We start from the raw sequence: 15618 nt of genomic DNA, 5'->3' as shown, positions 1-15618 counted from the left end.
AGATGCAAGTCATTATAAAACTAATACCGACAAATTCAAGTTTATGTGTGAATCCCCCTCCAGCTACCGCTAGCAAAGTCACTTAAAAGGGCCAGATAGGCTGCTCAGTCTGGAGAACTCTGCTGCCCTTGCAGGAGACACAGTGCATGTCTCACAGGAGATTGTTCACCACAGCTCCCACCTCCAGCTCCAGGGAAACCGACCCCCTCCCTCTTCTGGTCTCTGTGAGCACCTGCACCCTTAGAACACTCACACAGACAGGCATTCACGTGACTACAGACAAACCTGAAAATTACCTCTAAAACACTGCGAGAGAATGAGGAGAGGCAGTGAAAGGTTGAAGCAGAATGTGATAAGGTGGGGAAAGAGAGAGACAGAGAGGACACGTGGTTTACAGGCAGCAAAAGGAAAGTGGCCGGCGTGGGTGCCGCTGTGCCGATAAACACTAAATGGAAACCAGTCAAGCAATATGATTATTAAAAGACAAAATTTCTGGCTTCTAAATTACATCATTATAGAAGTTTTACAATAAAAGCCGGGTGTTGGTGGCGCACGCCTTTAATCCCAGCACTCAGGAGGCAGAGGCAGGCGGATCTCTGTGAGTTCGAGGCCAGCCTGGTCTACATAGATAGTTCCAGGACAGCCTCCAAAACAATACAGAGAAACCCTGTCTCGAAAAACCAAAAAAAATGTTTTACAATAAAAACTGCAGACAAGTCATATCGGATAATGGATCATGAAGAGGGAATTATAGTCAAAGTGATTTAGATGTAAATATGCCAGACACCAGAACAATAAAATATGTGAAGAAAATCTGTTGGGACATGAAGAGAAGCAATCCACTGTTACAGCTGGAGAGTTCAACATTTCTCTGTCAACAACTGACAGAACACCTAGACAAAAGACATTAGTAAGGACAGAGATTGAGAGCACAGGCCCCCTCGGCCTTTGGGAAGCTTTTCATTCAGTAACAGTTCCCACACATGCCTTCCAAGTGTCCAGAGACTGTGAAAGCCTCCAAAAAAATGGAGAATTGTTGTCACAGTGGTCTCCGATCACAGCAGGATCTAATTAGAAATCAACACAGAACGGTTACTGGAAAATGTCCAAGTATTTGTCAGTGTCCAGGTGGGTGACTGAAGTGAAGCAAAAAAGACACCAAACTAAATGAAAACAAGAGGTGTTAAGTCTATGAAGAGTCTTGGAGTTAGAAATCTGTCTGAAATTAATAATCCGAGCTTCCATTGAAAACCAATCACGTCAAGAATCAGAATGAACAGGGATGTGGGAGATAAAGAGCAGAAATCCGTGATATTGACAGAGAGAGAGAGAGAGAGACAGAGACAGACAGGGACAGAGAAAGACAGAGAGACAGAGAGAGACAGAGACAGAGAGAGACAGAGAGAGAGATTGGTCAAAATTCAAAGAAGCAAGTCAGGGACAAATAATCTACATCCTTTGGGTATATGCCCAAGAGTGGTATAGCTGGATCTGGAGGTAGATCGATTCTCAGCTTTCTGAGGAGCTTCTGTATTGATTTCCACAGTGGCTGTACAAGTTTGCACTCCTGCCAGCAAAGGAGGATATATCCAAGGGACTCTCCATCCTACCACAGGGACTCTTGCTCAGCTATGTTCACTGAAGCTTTATTCACAGTATCCAGAAACTGAAAACAACTGAATGTCCCTCAGCTGAAGGATGGATAAAGAAAATGTGGGACATTCACGTAATGCAGTATTACTCAGCTGTATAAAAAATGTCTTCATGAAGTTTGCAGGCCAACGGATGCAACTAGAAATAAGTCATACTGAGCCAGGTAACCCAGACTCAGAAAGGCACATGGGATATGTATTCACTCCTAAGTGGATATTAGCTATTAAGTAAGTGACAATCATGTTGCATGTCAAACACATAGAGAGGTCAGGTAAGGAGGATGATTCTGGGGAGGACACATGGACATCCCAGGGAAGGAGAAATTGAATAAATTTTGCAAGGAGACAGGGGTAAGTGGGGATGGGAGCAGGAATGACCAGGAATGTGGGAGGAAGGGATGGGGCATGGGGAGAGTGTGTGGAGAGATAGCTGGAATTGGGGAGCATGGAGGTGTCACATGGAAACTTAGTACAGTGTAAACTTCCTGGAGTCTGTGAAGATGACCCCTGGTAATGGAGGATATGGCGTCTGAACTGACCATCTTTTGTAATCAGGCAACACTTCCAGTGATGGGACTGGGTTGCATTCAGTTGAGTTTTTGACCAAGGTCTCATGGAGATCCCTAAACAACTTAGGCCAATGCTAGGACAGAAGGCGGCTCTCTGAAAATTGACAGTGGAGCCCCATTTCTGGGGACAACATTCATGCAGCTCATTGAACATAGAACATGTCAAGCTGGTGTGCACATGAACCATACATGCTAGTCTCTTTGACATGAGACAGTAATCTGCAGGCTATGGAAACAGAACCCTGACACCAAACCAGCCTCAAAAACTTGACCTACAGTCTATAATGCCTGCAAAACATTCTGGGACAATGGTGGCATAGAGCTCGTGGGAGCAGCCAGCCAATGTCTGGGTTAACTTGAAGCCCATGCCCTACAAGACTGCCTAGATGGCCAGGAACTGGAGATTGGATATCCCATTGACCTAGGGTAAAAACCAAACACCACTGGCAGAAAAAAAGCAATGAGATGATTCCTAATGATATTCTGCTATGTTCACAGGCCAGTGTCATATCTAGTCATCTTTTTCTTTGTCATCAGATGGGAGTGTGTACAGAGATCTACAACCAGACATTATGCAGAAAGAGAGTCTAAATTGAAATTCTCTATTAGGTCCCTTCCATTGGATGTCAGGGAACCCCACAGAAGAAGGAGAGGAAAGATTGTAAGAGTCAGAGGGAATGGAGGTCTCTGGGAGAACATGGCCCAGCAAATGAACTAAACAGGGTTCACAGAATGGAAGTAGCTGACACGGGGCCTTCTTGGGCCTACACGAGGTCCTCTGTGTATATGTTATGACTATTAGCCTGGTGTTTTGTGGGACTCCTAACAGTGGGATTGAATATGTCTCTTACTCTTTTGCCTGCCCCTGGAACCCTTCCCTTCCTATTAAGTTGCCTTGTCCAGCCTTGTTCAGACTTGATATTTTGCCTTGTCTTACTGTATCATGTTTTGTCTCCTGTTAGACTCTTGGATGCCTGCTATTTTCTGAAAAAAAAAAAGGTGGAGTAGATCTAGAGGAGAGGGGAGATGGGGGAACCGGGAGAGGTGGAGGGAAGGGAATCTGGTCAGGATATATTATATGACAGAAGACTCTTATTTTCAATTAAAACAAACAAATAGAAATTATCCACATCATGAAAATGGATTTTTAGGAGTCAAAGGTATAATTAGATGATCACATTCTCAAACAAGATGTGAACATTTCATTGAAATGAACCACGGAGCACAGCTCAATTTGAGATAAATCATTAGGATAATTAAGTTTATAATTTTAAAAAAATTCCAAGAAGACATTGCTAGTGTAAGCCTGTCTCACAGAAGAACCTGATAAATATTCAGAGAAAAATTAACGCTGCATTTTTATTGGTTGTGGTTTTCTGTAGTGGTTTCCACCTGCTGCAAAGAGAAGTTTCCTTGATGAGATGTGAAAATCACACTTATCTGTGGGTACACAGACAGATATTTAGAGATTGCTGCTAGGGATTCTGTTGGGTGAGTAAATTAGTTCTCCACCATGTCTTCACTAGCCTTGAGCAATTAGCTAGGTTTCCAGTACAGAAATGCAGAGTCGTGGAGCTCTGACTCAATGGACGTATCTACAAACACTCCCACAACTGAGGCTCAGGGAACACTGCAGAAGAGAGGGAGGGAAGATTGTAAGAGCCAGAGGATCAGGGATTTTTCTGGGAAATTCTGTCTCCTGTGAATGTTAGAAGCTATCACAATGAAGTCTCACTAACATGATTGCCTAAACATGAGCTAAATAAGCATATGTCAAAGTGGATGGGGAAAATCCCATGAGACCTCAACCCTACACAAGGAGCTATAGGTAGCCAAGGAAAGCTGAGAATAGGAGAGGTGGTCTTCCCTAGGGAAAAGCACAGCATGTGGTTGGGGAAGTCCTGTGTATATGTCAATAAAGCACTGTTGGCCAATAGGGAAGCAAGATAGGTGGGACTAGGAGTCGAGGAGGACTCTGGGTAGGAGAAACACAGGGAGTCAAGATGTAACCGCCATAGGGATAAGAAGCCCGGAAACTTTTCTCCGGTAAGAGAAATACTTAGATTGGCAGTTATGGGGTAAATACTTAAGTCAGAGATAGCCAGTAAGAAACAAGCAAGGCCAACAGCTTCATAATTAATACAGCGTCTTGTGTGTTATTTGGGGACTACAACACGGCAGAGCCCAGGCAACTGGTGGGGAAAAACCAAGCGACTGGCAAGGAAAAGGCTTCTCTCTACAGCATGTGGTTGTCCAGTACCAAATGGTCAGCCCTGAAAACATGCACACCATTAGCTTTATGTGGACTGAGCAGGTTAGGGTTAGGAATGAATATGTTTATACATATGTGTATATAATAAAAATTAATGAAAAAGAGGCCATGAATGAGAACAGAGAGAGGCATATGAGAGGGTTAAGAGGAAGAGGAGAGAAGGGAGAAAGGATGTAATCAAATTATAACCTCAAAAAAGGAAAATTAATTCCAATTATATCTGATCTTTTTTGTTGTTGTTGTTGTTGTTTGCTTGTTTTTGTTTTTGTATGTTTTTACGAGACAGGTTTTCTCTGTATTGTTTCGGAGGCTATCGGTCCAGCCCGGCCTCGAACTCACAGAGATCCACCTGCCTCTGCCTCCCGAGTGCTGGGATTAAAGGCGTGCGCCACCAACACCCGGCCCAATACCGGATCTTTTTTAAGAAACATCAGAAGCAAAAATAATTTTCTCTTCACTTTACAAAGCCAGCATTATTCTTACCTCAAAACCATGGAAAAAGAAAAGTAGAGATGAGTATCCCTCATCATTATTACTGTATACCTCTTAAATACCAGCAGATATTTATGATATAAATATATATATATATATGAGTGATACATACAATGAGTAGATGGAATTTATTTCAGAGATGAGACTGGTTCAGTGTTTGAAAATCCACCATGTCAACAGGTTAAAAAAGAAAAATAACATGATCATAATATTTGATCCAGACAAAGTATTTGAGAAACTAAAATGAAGTTAATTCACAGTACTAGAAAAATCACTGTGCCCTGGTAGCATCCAAAATAGAAACAAGTCCTCCTCCCTCAGACTTCTCAACACACAGGCCATAACCCAGCCCTTTCTACCCGTCTTCCTGAGACACCAGGGTTTCCAGAAACAACTGTTCTTTCTAACTTGGAAGAGCAAGGACCCCTAAGAGTCAGCTGCTATTGTGGCCCAGTTTCAGCTTGAGGTACCAACGTCAGATCATCTCACAGTGCTGAATATATTGATGAACCCTGATTAAATAGAAGTATATACATTAAAAACAATCTCTATATCTTCAAAAAACATTTTCTAAATTGGAGAGGGGTCGCATTAGAAATTATTAGAAAATATTTGCTGGAAAAGGAGCTTTGGTTCTATTTTTGTTTTCTTTCTCCTTTACTCTGAATCAGTCAAGGAAAGCATCCTATAGTTTTTCAGATGGAATTAATAATATAAAGTTTTATGAAAGTACTTCCACTTCTACAGTGACACAGTAAGCTGTCTGAGCTATTCAAACATTGTTTTAGAACACATGTGATTAGTATCACTGTGGTCTTTGAGGAAGAATTGGCGGATATTGTATTGATTTAAAAACTCGCATCTTTATACTTTTCTCCACGTTTGAGTGTGTGAAAATACAACATTAAATTTCTCATATCAATTTGCCTTCTACTTGAAGGAGACAGAATTTGAGAAACGTACCCATCAAGATTTTAACAACAAACAGGGGGTTTAGTGAAGGTTTAAAAATATTCTCTATGATTATAAAGCTTAGAAACCTCAAATATTAAACATTTCAAATGTGTCCCATTGATTTTAGAAGGTAATTGTCAGTTTCAGCAAATCCGTGGCCAACACGAAACTGGTAAAGGTATAAAGAGTGTCTTTCACCTTGCAGCACAGGGTAAGCATCTTCCTTCGTTCAAAGACTGACTTATCCTTTCTTATTAGAGAGAATTGCACCTTTTCCCTTGGGTCTGTTGTACAGCTTCAGGATTGAAGACACAGAATCTCATGGGTGACATACACATCAGGGTGCCACACCAGGCACAGTGTGAATGCGGATAGATTACCATCAGTGGCTACTTCATCATTACAAGAGTGACATAAACATTGGCCTGGAACACAACAAGCTTATTTAAAAGCAGCACTCCTCGGAACCCATGTCATGGCCTGAAAATTCTTCCCTAAAAGATATTTTGGCTTTAGTAAAAACAGAAAAAGACGTTAGGAAAGGAAGTCTGTGGGGTTGATGAGTTGACTCTGCCAACAAGGACATTTGTCACCAAACTTGGCAAAGGGTGTTTGAGTTGCTGGAACCTACATGATGGAAGTTGGCTGTGATCTTCACGCATGCACCATGACATGTATTCACTCTCGCACATACACATTGACACAAAAAGGTCGGAGTACCCTGCGTTTAAGTCTACCACATCTAGATGGCTGTCTGAGCTTGGCAAACTCTGGAGGGCTCCCTATGAAGCAGGACTCCCTCTCTACTCTGTTTGGATAATGCCTCTAGGCCCGGATAAGGTCTGACCTCATTTGGAAGCTGCCTGATCTTGGATGCCTGGCTTAACTTGTTTCCTCTTGCATAGATCCCTGCAAATGGTTCCCTTCCCAACCCTCCTCCCCACACCCCTCGTCGTCCATGTGAAAGCCAGGTATTGTGCTCCAGCTATAGGATAGGACCATGCTGCCAAATGCAAATCAGGTAATGCCCCAGCCCCAGACTCCATCCTATACACTCTTCTTACTCTGAAATAAAAACTGAGCTCTGGCACTGAAACTGTCCCCAGGAAAGCTATGTCCACAGTATTCACGGATGTCTGATCCTTACACATTGCTTCCGCTCCCTCTCCTCTTAACTGACCGGTGGGTGACCAATGATCGACCATGAGGAGGAGGGAGACCCACACCAACAGGTAAATAAATGTATCAAAACTGTGAGAGGTCTGTATCCGGAAGGGACTGTGTGTCCGCATACAGCTATTCTGCCTCCCAAAGACTTACATCTTCCACAAAATGTTGATGGGTAGTCACCAAGATTGATCAATTTCCATTGTTTTACGAGCCTGTGGTGTTAACTTCACACCATCCTTAGACCAAAGTGTATAATTCTGTTAACAAATTTAGTATGGAAGAAAGGAAAGGCCGTTTCAATGTGCCGGATCCCTCTACTTGAGACACATGTAGGGAGATTTGCAGCATTGTCTGCTATGTCTGTAAGTCTCAGTAGAATTGTGGGCTTGCTAGCTACTTTTCATAAAGGAAATTTTGTTCTAAGTAGTGTTGTGCCCAGATTCTGAACCCCCAAATCACCAAGAAACCGGCTCTGACGCAAAAGCATCTTTTATTGTTGTTAGTTATTTAGCAAGCTAACTGCATTAAATCGGGTCCTTCACCAGTTCATCTAGGCAGATGGAGGAAGAAAGACCCCCAGAAACTGCGAGGCGGGGAGCTTGTGGAGCAGCACAAGGTGTCTAGGGATATGCAACAGTCTCAGGATTGGTGCACTTCCAGACTTGGACAAACTGTCCTGTGTTGATTGGTCAACTGGTTGTTATGGCCCATAGGCCCTCCCAGGGCGGTTGCTATGCTCTGCATGTCACTGTTATGAACTTGTACTGTAAAGCACACCCACAGCCGTAAAGCACAGCCCCACCAGCTAACTTCTGATTGGTTCCTTGCCACAAGGAGGGCATCTGACCTCCTAGTGACTAGGGCAGGAGGAGCAAGGTCGGGCAAGCACTTGTTGAGCCTTTTCTCTAGCCTGTCCAGGCTGCTAAAGCAGAGGGCTCTTCCCTTCACTAAGTTCAGCTCCTACTTGCAGAGCTCCTTGCATTGATTTAAAAATGAGTTGAGGGCCAAGGAACAATAGATAAGACCGACACAGTTTGATAGCAAGCCTTTGAAAAACCTAAGTCACAAAAATCTTATACCGCTGGAAATAAATTAAAGAAGGAAATGACCGGTTTTGACTTGCCAGATAAGAAGGAAAACTGTAGGTTCAAGACCCAGCAGTGCTGCCCATATGTCTGAGGGAGTAGAAAAAACCCTCACCCCTGTGGTCTCACATCCAAGTGATTTTGCTGGGTTAATTATTTAGCTAGGTTCTCTGAAAACTGAGGGTTGGATCCATTAAGTAAAATGAACTCTTTCTGGCAGCACTGTCACAGTAAAAACTATTGGCTTCACAGTGAGAGCCTAGAGTCAGCCAGGGACTCCCAGGGAGCATACAGCTGGAAGCCATGCCTGCAACCTGGCAGGACCACCTTCAGCTATGAATAAAGACATCATCATGCTGGGCTGCTCCAGGGTCCAGCAAGCACCAAACTCAAAGCACAGAACATTACAAGCAAATATTCTTATCTCTGTATTAAATACAAAAATTAATTTAGGTATGATGGTAAGAATAAGTGATTAGACAAGATTTTAGTTGAATACATATGCTAATTTGTGAATTCAATCACAAATTTTCATCTTTTAGTGGAGAGGTCCATTAGACCAAGGGAAGGTTTTCCACTTTCCTCTGTGATTAAATACAGAGGATAGATAACTGGGTAGATCTTGAAGGTTGTTTTTTTTTTCCTCCACTCAACCTTGTAGCCAAAGATACTGCCATTATTTTTGCAATGATAACTATGAACCTAGACTGGTTAATTTCCCCGGCCACACTGAGATAAATATGAAAAGAGCTAGGTTTCACTTTGTTCTATGAGAGGTATTTAAACACACATTTCCATTTTCACTCAAGTTATAGATCTCACCATAGATTCCTTGGTAAGATGTGTCTCACTGAATTAAATGCTAGCAGCTAAATTGATGGACTATTTACTAAAGAAATCTAATGCATAAATATCTTGGTTCTCCCTCACAGGGAGTGCATGTAGGAAATAATAATAGACATTATTCCTGTTTATGGATAGCAACCATGCACTTGGCATGCGTTAGTTCACTTAAATTCACACAGCAACAAAAAAGAGAAAGCAATTTCCTTTTCATTTGTCATGGTCACAGGAACTGTTCAAGGCTCAATTCCGAGGAAGAAATCCCTGCTCCACCCCCAGTGAGAATTCACTCCACACACACTGGAAAACAAAACAAAACAGACCCCTTTAATGATAGTAGGTACCCATCTCTGGCTAAAGTTCAAAGAAGAGCTAGTCATAAATAGATTCTATTAACATGTATACAACTTAGTCTTAAACCTCTTTCTGGTCCTGGCCTCAGGTTAGACTTTCAACAATTGAAATGGACGCAGGAGTTGTGATCTGTCTACCTGGGCAGATGGGAGATTTACACAGCAAAGATATTGTTAGAATTGTTTCTGAAGTACATCAGTGTTGCTTTCTTGCCCACTGACAGAACTGTGGCTTTCTTAAGAGAACCAGGAGCTTTTTAGAAGACAAGGACTTTGTCACCCTGCACTCCTTGAGCTATCCTTGAGCTCTGTCACCCTCCGTGAGCTATCCTCTACATGAAGACTCTTTGATAAAGGGATAGGCCTAATGGCCTCTTGCATGAGAGGATTGTCTCCTTTAGTTATGGGAATAGAACCTAACTGGGGGGAGGGGTCAATCTTGGTGACCAAACATTAAGCAGAAACTTTCTCAGAAAGCCTACACTTCTCATGGTACCAATTTCCCCCTCCTATTTATTGTTTCTAAGGAGCCTGGCCAGTGTACTCGTTATCTGTAGTCATACTGGAGTTAGTGCTCCTTCAGCTAACAAGCATGGTCGGTGTTCTAGGTATCTCTAGTCATACTGACGTTACTACTCCTCATCTATTGAGCCTGCTCATCGTCCTATGTATCAGTCACCTTGGCATATTGGAGGCAGTAATCCTTAGCTAAATTCAACTTCATGAAACTTAATGTTTCCTAAGCAAGCTTACTAGAACATTATTCATTGTATCAATTTTATTACTTCAACTTTCTCCTACATCAATACCAGGAGCTCATTTGTGATGGTCACAGGAACTGCTTAGGGCCAAATACCAGGTAACTGGCACAGTGCTGTCCAAACAACACAGGACCATCTGGACCCATGGTGCAGCACCTGTCCTCTGTGCTTACCATCCGGCTGGGGAAGCATTCTGAAGCTTTGTCTTCACTGTTAAGTACTGGGAACAACTGAAATTTCATACACACTGTGATGTTTTTGGACTTTGGACAACCATTGAGAGCCGCTCCTGCACTTAAAACATGAATGAACATCCAAAGTATCAGCTGTGCACATTGGGCTGTGATGCTTTAGGAAGAGCTGCCTTCCCTCTGACTGACAGCTGGGCTCTCCCAGAACCCCACTGGAGCCTGTCAGTGAAATACAGGTCAAGAGAAAGGTACTACAGCAATTAATGTTGGGCCCCAGGCTTCTGTTTGATTTCATCCAACAGAACGGTGTGTTGCAAAGCCTGGCTACTACAATCTAGCCACTTCTGAGATGGCTCTGAGTTTTCAGAAGATGGCTCTCATGCTAGGCCTCTGCAGAATCTGCACTTTGTCTCTGAACCTGTCCTGCAGTCACCCAATGATCACACCCCGTGCTCAAAAAATACCGTGTATCCTGACTGTATTGTTTAGAAAAGTTCACTAAGGTTCTTGGTCATCTAGGGCAATTTTGATACAGGCAGGGAATGGATCAGCTTATAAATGTCTTTGAAGAAATGGAGTTCTCAGTACCAAACTCTTCTCTTCTACTTTCTTTTAGTCTGAAAAGATTATTACCCCCTTATTTCTACAGGCAATTTTGCTGTCTTTAAGACTCTCTGATACTTTTCATGCTTAGAATTCCAATATTTCCAGGTTGTCACTGTCTGTGAGTTCCATTACTGGGACTCTGATTACCTTTACTTTTTTTTTTAAGAAAAGACATGTGGAAACTTCAGGTCATCTCTCCCACTCGTGGCCTGCTTAACTGTTAATTATTGCTGTTAGATTTGCTGTCTTCTACTGGTCATCTTCAATGTTCATACCCATATTTTCTTACGTCTTATTTTAGCTGACCTTTTTACATTCTTAATTTAAAAACTGTGGAGCTTTCTTTATTTCTTAATGGCGGTATTTTTTTAAAAATTCGTGTTCTCTTGTGAAATTATCCATACTTTCCCTTTAGAGACAGGGTCTTGCAATGTAGATCAGGTTGGCCTTGAACTCCTGGTGGTCCACCTGCCTCTCAAGTACTGGGATAAAAGATATGTACCACCACACCCAACCTATCTTCTGTCATCTTAAAAGTATGCTATTTCCATCTTAATGCCACTGTTGGATGACTCAATATCTTACCATCTCTTGGTCTCTTTCTGTCCTTACTCTGCATTTTATGTGAAATCTGAACAATGTCGTAACTGGGAAGGCATTTCCTCAAACATCTCCCTTCCTGCTGCCTCCTTAGTACACTTAAAGAAGTCATGACTCTTCATTCTTCCAGCCTTTATCACTTAGCATTAGACACAAATCTACTTCTCAAATGTACAACTGTGATACTTGTAAGAAATCCTTCCTGCCAGGTGTTGGTGGCACACACTTTTAATCCCAGCACTAGAGAGGTAGAGGCAGGTGGATCTCTGTGAGTTTGAGGCCATCTTGGTTTCAGAATGAGTTCAGGGGGTATAGTATAGTGGTAGAACATTTGACTGCAGAATGAGTTCCAGGACAGGCTCCACAGCCACATACACAGAGAAACCTTGTCTTGAAAAAAAGGAAATACTTCCCTTTAATCTTTATTTTAGTTTACTCTTTTCTCATACATTGTATCCTGATCACAGAGCCATTAAAAGACTCCCAACCAAAACCAACCTAACAAACAAACAACCAAACAAACAAAAAGCTCAGGGTCACATGGTTTTAACACAGAAATCTATCAGACTTTCAAAGAAGAACAATTGTGAACACTCCTCAAATTATTCAACAAATTAAAAACAGACAGAGCCTTGTCAAATTCATTTTATGAAGTCACAGCCACCCTGATATTCAAACCACACAAAGAGTCAACAAACAGGATTACATACCAATTTCTCTTATGAACACTGATGTAAAAACACTCAGTAAAATACTCCCAAACTAAACACATCAAGATCATCCACTATGTTGATTCAACATACAAAAATCAGTCAATATAATCCACCATATTAAAAAAAACAGAAAAAAACCCCATGATCATCTAAGATGCTGGAAAAAGCCTTTGACAAAACCCTATACCCCTTCATGATCAAAGAGATTAGGAGAGATTAGGGAAAGAAGGGGCATACCTGAACATAATAAAGGCAATTTGCCACAAGCCAATAGCCAATACCAAATTAAATAGAGAGAAAACAAAGTAATTCCATTAAAGTCAGGAACAAGGCAAGGCTGTCCACTCTCTGCATATCTTTTCAATATAGCATTTGAAGTTATAGCCAGAGCAACAAGACAACTGAAGGAGATTAAGGGGATACAAATTGGAAAGGAAGAAGTCAAAGTATTGTTATTTATAGATGATGTGATAGTATCATCTACAAGTGACCCCAGGGAATTCCTACAGTTGATAAACACATTTAGTGAAGTGGCTGAATATGAGATTAGCTCAAAAAAAATCAGTAGCCCTCCTATATACAAATGACAAACAGAAAGAAATCAAGGAAGCAATACCCTTCACAATAGCCACAAATAATATAAAATATCTTGGTGTAACTCTATCCAAGCAAGTGAAAGTCTTGTATGACAAAAAACTTCAAGTCTTTGAAGAAATAAATTGGAGAAGATATCAGAAGGTGGAAAGATCTCTCATGCTCCTGAATTCATAGGGTTAACATGGTAAAAATGCCCACCCTACCAAAAACAATCTACATATTCAACACGATCCTCATCAAAATCCCAACACAATTCTTTAAAGACATTGGAAGGACAATACTCAACTTCATATGAAAACCAGAAAACCCTTTTTATCTTTTATCAGGTAGCTCTTCAGGACCCTTCTGAATACATATTTATCTACTGTGAAATTTTGCTATTAGATATACTTAATAGTTTAAACAATTTTAAGTTGATATGTTATAATTACAAAGCTGGTATTTTACTCTAGTCATCAATAATTTAAATTTATTATGGGATTTTAAGAGCAAATAACTGTCATATAGGCAAATAGCAAGACCTTTAGAAAAATCTAACTTAAACTCCCATCTTTATACCTTTCAGAAGAAAGTCAGTTGAAAGACAGTTGACTATAACAACTAAATACCAGGTACAAGAAAGAAGGACTCAGACATCAAAATATGTTAATCTGTACATGTGACTTATCATATAATTGGTGCTATATATCAGGAATAAATGATCACAAGGAAACAAAACTGGTAAATACTGCTCTCAATGTATCAAAAATGCCTTACAACAATAAAGGAAAAACTAGAACATACTATTAAAAGAATTTTTCATCAACTCCTTTTATTTGTGAATTCTCAGTGTGAATTTTCAGTGGCACCCTGAGTCTTAGGAGAGTGAATGTAGCAGAATCCCCACCATTGGTATAGAACAGGTTTTCAAGTTATCCAGTCCCCGAACAGCACAGTTAGGGATACATAAACCAGCCAATCCTGAGCAGTACAGTTAGGATTACATAAACCAGTCAGTCCTGAGCTATGCAGTTAGGGTTACATAAACCAGCCAGTCCTGAGCAACCTGGTTAGGTTCATAGATATCACTCCTCCACAGAGTTTACTCAAAAATATAAGTCAGTTTTATTGCTCCTATGCTACCCAAATTGAAACCTTTAACATTTTCATCTTTGAGTCAGCTGTTTGTCTTAAATACGGTCCTGGGTGTTCCTTGCTAAGATTCATCGTAAACGTGCAATGGAAATCCACCAGGGCTTGGCTGGAGCTTGGACAACAGGGGACAAAGGCCTATTTTCACTGTTCGTCTGAAAGCTGACCTCATTAAGTGCTCCTACCTGCAGATGTTGTCACGATTTCTGTAGTGTTTCTGAGGCCCATGAAGTCAAACTGATAGAGCCGCCACGATTTCTGATCAGCTGCCTCAACTGAATTTTTCCTCCAACGATAAATCATTTCTTCTTTGGGGTAGCCATCTAAAAGCAGAGCAGACAATTATTAGCACCTGCAAATTTAGATATACAAAAACATTACGTCAAAATAGGTTTCTGATCGCCTAGTAGTGGTTACAGTTTTAGGTCTAATTTTTTATAGACACAGAAACTCTGAAAAGCAAAGGGCAAATAACCCTTTACACTACCATCAGAATGAATAAAGGCTTATTAATAAGGAACCTGGCCATGTCCGGATGGGTGCGGTAAGCAGGAGACTACTGTCTACATTTCTTTAACTTTGAATCATGGTGGTGATTTGACCTTCCAAGAGAAGAGTGCTTTCCAGTGTTATCACACACTAGCTTTCATCATGGCCTAAGCACAGTACCTACATTTGTATTTCCCATAAAACCACGGGTGTGGAGTAATTCACTGGAGTGTCGTTGACATACTAGGAACTACACTGTGAAGGAAAACAGTCTTCCTCCTCTAGAACACAACAACTGTTAACCATTCTGGGCTAGGCAGGGTTTTTTTTAAACCATCCCCACCTCACGTGGGAATGTTGACTGGCTTGATTTTGTGGAGGCCTTGTGCAAGGAAGCACATCTGTTGTGAGTGGTCCTGTCATGTTGAGAGGATATTGTTTTGCTCCGGAAATCTGGCTCTAGACTTCTGGATCCTACAACTTTTCCACCCTCTCTTCTGAGGAGTTACACAGAGAGAGCACCAAGGTAGAGCTTCCAGGTGCGTGGCTCAGGGTCTGCTCTCACCACTGTCCTCACTGGTCTCCCATGATTCTAGGTTGTATCAAGTTGACAGTTAAAACTAACAATTAACATAATTCAAAGGTCTAAGATTTCTCTCACACACAAGGCAGGTAAAGTGTGATGCGTAACTATCAGTTTGTGAACAATAATCACTAACTGTCCTAAGGAAATCGTGGCCTTGTATAGGCACTCCATGCCAGAAAAGTCATACGCTTGCCATCACCATAGATGATCAATGTACACTGACAAATCTTAGATTTTTTTCATCTTTTTCTTGTCTACCTCTAAAGAAAATATAAAGACAGTTAACTTCCTTCTTAAGTAAGTAACACTAAATATGCCAAGTTTTAGCACACTTAATGAGAAAATCAATGAGTGTACACTTGAGTTATTATGATCCACCATGAGGAAAACCCAATAAGCTGCAGCCTCATTGCTGGTAAAATAAAAAGAAGGAACTCTTAAGAGAAATGGGAGAACTTTCAACCCAATGCAGTGTGCAGCCTGCATGGATGCTGACACAAAGTGGGAGTCTATAGACACTGTGCCTGGATGCCTAGTCCACATTGCTAAGAAAC

The 15618-nt window shown here is 41.3% G+C and overlaps 1 protein-coding gene across 2 annotated transcripts in view; it reads right to left on the bottom strand.

Moving 5' to 3' along the window:
• Nucleotides 1-15618, bottom strand: part of Gabrg3 (gamma-aminobutyric acid type A receptor subunit gamma3) — a 580888-nt gene that overhangs the window by 52408 nt on the left and 512862 nt on the right. For both annotated transcript variants that reach the window (XM_040733265.1, XM_040733266.1), the window contains one exon: nt 14175-14312. In XM_040733265.1, the coding sequence (XP_040589199.1) occupies nt 14175-14312 (138 nt within the window). The remainder of the gene's footprint in view (nt 1-14174; nt 14313-15618) is intronic.

This window comes from Mesocricetus auratus, unplaced genomic scaffold (assembly GCF_017639785.1).
Source record: "Mesocricetus auratus isolate SY011 unplaced genomic scaffold, BCM_Maur_2.0 Super-Scaffold_100030, whole genome shotgun sequence".
Classification (NCBI taxonomy): Eukaryota; Metazoa; Chordata; class Mammalia; order Rodentia; family Cricetidae; genus Mesocricetus; species Mesocricetus auratus.
This window is presented reverse-complemented; position numbering and strand designations above follow the sequence as displayed.